At 37.8% G+C, this 5,909-nt stretch overlaps 1 protein-coding gene across 1 annotated transcript; it reads right to left on the reverse strand.

The window, feature by feature from the left end:
* Window positions 1-4,634: 4,634 nt before the first annotated feature.
* On the reverse strand, window positions 4,635-5,582 carry LOC130025256 (olfactory receptor 56A3-like). The gene has a single exon (XM_056116208.1). It carries the CDS (start codon window positions 5,580-5,582, stop codon window positions 4,635-4,637), a length of 948 nt encoding a protein of 315 aa, XP_055972183.1.
* Between the last annotated feature and the right edge of the window lie 327 nt (window positions 5,583-5,909).

Below are 5,909 nucleotides of genomic sequence, written 5' to 3' on the forward strand. Positions count from 1 at the left end.
AATCATGTTTGGTCTATAGACTACTTTTAGCATGTCTCTCCCACCCTGGGAGGGTCTTCACAACACCCTTTATTTGGTGCTCTCTTCTCTATCTGAGCTTCCTTCTCACCTAGCACATGTGGCTGGCCTTCAAGTCATGGAGCAAAATTCCTGGTACTAATCTGAGCCCTTCCTGGGTGTTAGTCTCGCAAACAGAATTGTTTTAAATATTTTACCCAATACATTATAAAGGATGAGGCTGTGAGATTTTCCTTTCTGGTCAATAGGAACAGATTTTATTTCATGCCCTTTTGTCAGATATGAATGTTATTTTGTCTTTATTCTGTCTTGCTTCCTCCCCATTCTTTGAGTAGTTTCTTCACGTGGCCATAGCATGCCAGTTGAGGGCTATGTTTTGCAGTTTTTCTGTTTTAATTGTTAATCTGTGCTGCCCTTTCTGTTCTATAAGTTTATACTGCTTTGGTTTTACTGTGCCAACAACATTCCCTCAGCTCAAGGACTCCACTTAGCTCTACAAGGTCCTACCTTTGTCTGTGAACTGCATCCTGGGAACTATTTCAAAGAAAAAAAACTAGGGCTTATCAGACTCACACAGTTCATACTGTGTTTCAGGAGTCTGTTCTTACTTAATTTCCAGTATCTTGAATACCAACAGATTAGTATATTTCATTAAATTTTATTTTTAATGTTTCAGTTTGGGAACTCCATATGAGTTTGAGTCGTAGACTATGAAATTTTTTTTGTTATATTTATTTATTGAATCACTGTAGGAAAAGTTACAAAGCTTTCAGTTTTAAGTTTTGGTCATACATTGATCAAACACCTTTCCCTTCATCAGTACTTATTTTTCACCACCAATAACCCCAATATATTCCCCTCCCACCCCCCCAATGCCTGTGAGGCAGATGATTTCTACTTAACTCTCTCTCTACTTTGATTACATTCATTATTTCAACAAAAGATGCACCATTATTGTTTAGAATTTCCCAACAATCAGAACTGCTGAAAAGGCATTGTGAAATAATTTGTTTTTTATAGCTGGTTATGAGAACCACATGATGTCGCAGCCGCTATCGCAGCCACGTGATTTTGGATTTCTGATATTTTACTAATTAAGTCTTGAGGGATTTCTTCCAAGAGCCAGATAATTACAAGATTGGTTTCTGTTCATCTAGTGCCATGGCCGTGTCGGAGAGCCACTCGTGGGGGGGCAACTCGTGACTTCAATAGGGCGTGAAGGATGAGCCTACTGCCCCTGCTTCTCATGAGGCTGCAGTTGTACTGTCACCACCGACTCATACCTGGCTTTCCGATAAGCTCTGAGGCAATGGCCACCTTACTGCTGGGTGGGAGGGGGGAGGTGGAAGTGAGAGACACCCTTTCCCTCCTGGGGAGGCATGGCGCCATAGTTTAACGCATAGTCTATTCACTTTTCTGCCACAAACTGCCGGGTTCTGGATTAAGTCCTTTTGCCTCTGGAGCCATGGTGGTCTAGACTATGAAAATTTTAAAACTCAATTGCTTTACGACTTGTGAAAATTTATTCTTTGTAGTTCATCTCTAGTAATACTCATCATCCCAGTTATGTGGAGCCTGCCGGTCAAGATTCAATACTATGTATAATACTTTTATATTGAATCTGATGTGACTATTTTATTTTAAAGTGTGATCGTTTGAATTCTTTTTGGAAAATGGTATTTTAGGCACTGTGGTTGCACTGTGGTTTATAAAACCATTAATATCGCGTTTCATGCATAATAATTCAAGAACACAACTCCTACAAGAATCTCTGCTTCTCTCCTCCATTGTCCCAGTACCCCATGTCTCCTCCCTGTGGTCAGCTTTCTACCAGTTCTTGGTTTATGTTGCCTTTGGGCATTTGTCATACCCCTACTATGTTTTTTTTTTTACATTCTGCACTCCAGAGAGATAATTCTGCTGCTGTCCCTCTCCTTCTGAATAACTTCACTCAGCATGATACTCTACAGTTCCATCCACGAATGAGAAAATTGCATGATTCCATATCTTCTTAAAGTCAAATAGTATTCCATTATATATACATACCATAGTTTCTTTATCCATTCATCTATTCTTGGATACTTGGGCTTGAACTCTTAGATAATATTATTAAAAACTTTGAAGCTTCTACCTGAATCTCTTGCATTAGTTATTATTTGCTCGAGCGGGCCCAGTAACGTCTCCATTGGAGACTTTGTTGTTACTGTGTCTGGCATATCGAATATTCTTGGTAGCTTGCCGGGCTATCCGAGAGGGGCGGAGGAATCGAACTCGGGTCGGCCATGTTGGCCGCTTGTAAGGCGAACACCCTACCGCTGTGCTATAGGTATTGTCTTTTTTACTCAAAACATTTTGTGTGAGAAAGCCCAATCTACTTGTATGGAGAACCTTCATATTAATGCAATAGACAAATAAGTTAGGAGTAATAGATTGGACGTTTCAGATATGTTAGATATTGGTCTCACAGAGAAGAACCAAGAAATCCCGTGACAGAAAGAAGGCATGAGCAATATGATCTAATGTAGTTGCCATAGCGACCTCTACACCACAACCATATTATGCTAATATTCTGTTTATTTATTTTTTTGCTACACACCTATTGGTACTCAGAGATTACTCCTTGCTCTGTGCTCAGAGATCACTTTTGGTGGAACACAGAGAACCATATGGGGTACCAGTGACTGTACATCTACCCAAACTTCCATCTCCCTAGCCCCATACTATGGTAATTTTCTGTGCTGTTGCTCAGCCCATGTAATCTTGCATGAAATATGCCCTCTCCCTTCTCTTTGTTGAAAAAATAAGAAATAGAGGACAAGCACCATTTCTGAGTTGTTTGTAGTAATTAGAATACATAAAATCATTTATTGAATATTTAATAAATTATTTGTCTAACACATATTTAGGTATTGTTTTGAGCACAGCGGACACAGAGCAGTGGGCATTACATACAAATATTACAGACCAAGTAAATTATTTGTTTTGAAAAAAATAGTACTGGATATTATTTTAGCTCATTGTATGGATAGTCAATGTTTTTGAGACCTATGTGTACAGAGAAGCAAGCAAAGATTCGAGAGACGAGACTGTGGTCATGTATTTTTCTCCCTGACTTACCTGCTATTCTATTTCTTGGGTCCATGTTTTTGACAAACTGCTAGGGACAATTTAGACTAAACAGATTTAAGGAGGAAGTAATATTTGTATGTAGGTCAGGTTATTTAGGGTATTATATTCCTTTATAGTTTATTTCTTATTATTTCTTATTCTATGAGTGTCTTGAAGAGCTCTTGTGTTTAGTATTGACACGACTGATCCATCAAATATTCAGTTAATCACTCTGGCTATTATATTTCGACAAACCTATGAAAAAAGCATATGATAGTTTGGGAACAGTTCCCTTCATTTGTTAATAATCCAGAATGATGACAAGATGGCTTTGACTCGGATGTGACAGACAGCGAGAAAAGGTGAAATTTCAAGGTTGAATATTTGTTCAGAATTTTGTGTGGAATTTTAAAGGAAAAGAATAAGAGAAAGGTGCCAAGGATTTTTGGCTTATGTATAATAGAAGGACTGATTGACATATATTGGAATGTGAATGTTAAAGAAAATTATATCCTATTCCCTAACTTGTACAAAGGTCTTTTATGCTTCTAGGATCTAATCCATGAAAATATATATTATATATATATTTCTTTTTATTCTGCCTATTTATTCTTATACTATTTGTGTATACTATGTTTGCTTCCTCTGGAGAAATAAATTGCTTTCTCTCCTGTATTACATAGTACCAAATATGTTTTAAAAATAGTTATGACATTGAAATATTGTTGATCTGAGATATTTTTGTTTTTTATTCTAGGATATATTTTTTGTATAACAGTACCAAAATATATTCATGTCAGATTTCCTTTTTCTTGTTCTAGGCTGAAAATAAAATGACTAATTTTTAAAAAATGACTAGTAATTTTTCTATTGTTACATAGGAAAAATATTAAAGCATAATGATTATGTTAACATGATTTTAACTTAAAATGTTTAATTTGTTTTTCAAAGTTAAATTCAATGTGTCTCAGCATTTTTCCACTGACTCAAACTGGGATTTTTAGCAGGAATAGTCTGTTAATATTATTTTAACAGACAATTATGTTTGCCATTTGGCTCATCAAAAAGTCACAGATGCAGATATGGTAGTATGTTGAGATATTATATGTATGTATTTTTAATATATTCTGGGAAACAATTGAACGATGAAAGAAAATATGTGACTCAAAGTAATGAAGGAAACCATACAATTCTTACTGAGCATGTTCAGAGAGATTAGGACTCTTTTCCTGTCGCATTTAATCATTCTCAAATAATGATTTTGAGTGTTGTTAAAAAGAGGAGCAAATCAGGGGCTGGAGTGATAGAACAGCAGGTAGGGCATTTGCCTTGCATGCAGCTGACCCGGGTTTGATTCCCAGCATCCCATATGGTCCCCTGAGCACTGCCAGGAGTAATTCCTGAGTGCAGAGTCAGAAGTAACCACTGTGAATTGCCAGGTGTCACCCCCCAAAAAAGCCAAAAAAAAAAAAAGGAGCAAAGCAAGAAAAACATCTTTTTCCGTGCTATCACCTACTCCTCTTTAGTAATTTCCAAATCCCCTGCTTAATTTCCTGGGTCCGTACCCCATAGACAATGGGATTGAGAGCTGCAGGAATTACATGGTGCAAAACATTAAGTAACACAGGGATCTCAGGAGCAACCTTTTTCTTGATCATGTGTGTAAATATAAAAACAAGCAGGATAGTGCTGAAGAAGAGAATGAGAATGAAGTGGGAGCCACACGTGCTCAGTGCTTTGGTAGCTGCCCCTTTTGCCTTGAGTCTAAGGACAGCTTTAAGAATGAAGGTATAGGAAATGAAAATTAGGACAAGGTCAGAACCTATAAGACTCCAGGCTGCAATTAACTGGTAGATTTTGTTAAGCGTCACATTGTCACAGGAGAGCTTGGACACAGAGAGGTTGGCACAGATACAGTTCTCAATGATATGTTTTCCACAATAATGGAGCCGGGCAGAGAGGATGGGAATAGGCGCACTTATAAATGTATTCCTGAGGAGGATGAAGACAATAGCTTTTGCCACAAATTGGTCAGTGATTATGGATGAATAATGGAGAGGTTTGCAAATGGCCACATAACGGTCATAGGCCATGACCAGGAAGGTGCATGATTCCATGGGCAGAAAGTTATTCATGATGAACATCTGAATGAAACATGCCGAGAAGCTGATGGACCTGAGGTCAAACCAAAAGATAGCCAGGACCTTGGGAATGACAGTGAGACAAAGCACAATGTCCAGCAGAGAGAGGAGGCTGAGCATATAATACAGTGGCTCATGCAGAGAGGCCTCCAACCAGATGGTAATTAAGAGGGTGGCATTGGCCCCCATGGCCAGCAGGAAAAGCAGAGTGAGGGGCCAGGACAGCCAACGCTGCCAGATGGGGTCCCTGACAAAACAATTCAGAAGGAACTCAGAGACTTCAACAGAGAGGGAACTGTTGCTATACGACAGCATTGGCAGTTACTTTAGTGAGGAGACTGACTTTCAGTAGCTGAAGAAGAGAGAGAGTTAATTCTAGCACAACATTCTAATTATCAAGTATTTCTCTTGTTATGAACCAAAATGTTAAATATATAGTCACCTATTTCACTCTGCAAGCACATTTTTTGACACACAAGAGATCCTAATAAATATTTAAGTATGTAATATTCTCACTTTGTTATTTCGCTGTTTTTCTATACTTTGTTTTCAGAATATTCCTTTCACTTTACTTCACTAAAATTAATTAGTACAATATTCAAGCACCAAGTGTTATTTAATTAAATTATAAAATCGAAGACT

The sequence above is a fragment of the Sorex fumeus genome, unplaced genomic scaffold (genome assembly GCF_029834395.1).
Source record: "Sorex fumeus unplaced genomic scaffold, SorFum_2.1 ptg000030l, whole genome shotgun sequence".
Classification (NCBI taxonomy): Eukaryota; Metazoa; Chordata; class Mammalia; order Eulipotyphla; family Soricidae; genus Sorex; species Sorex fumeus.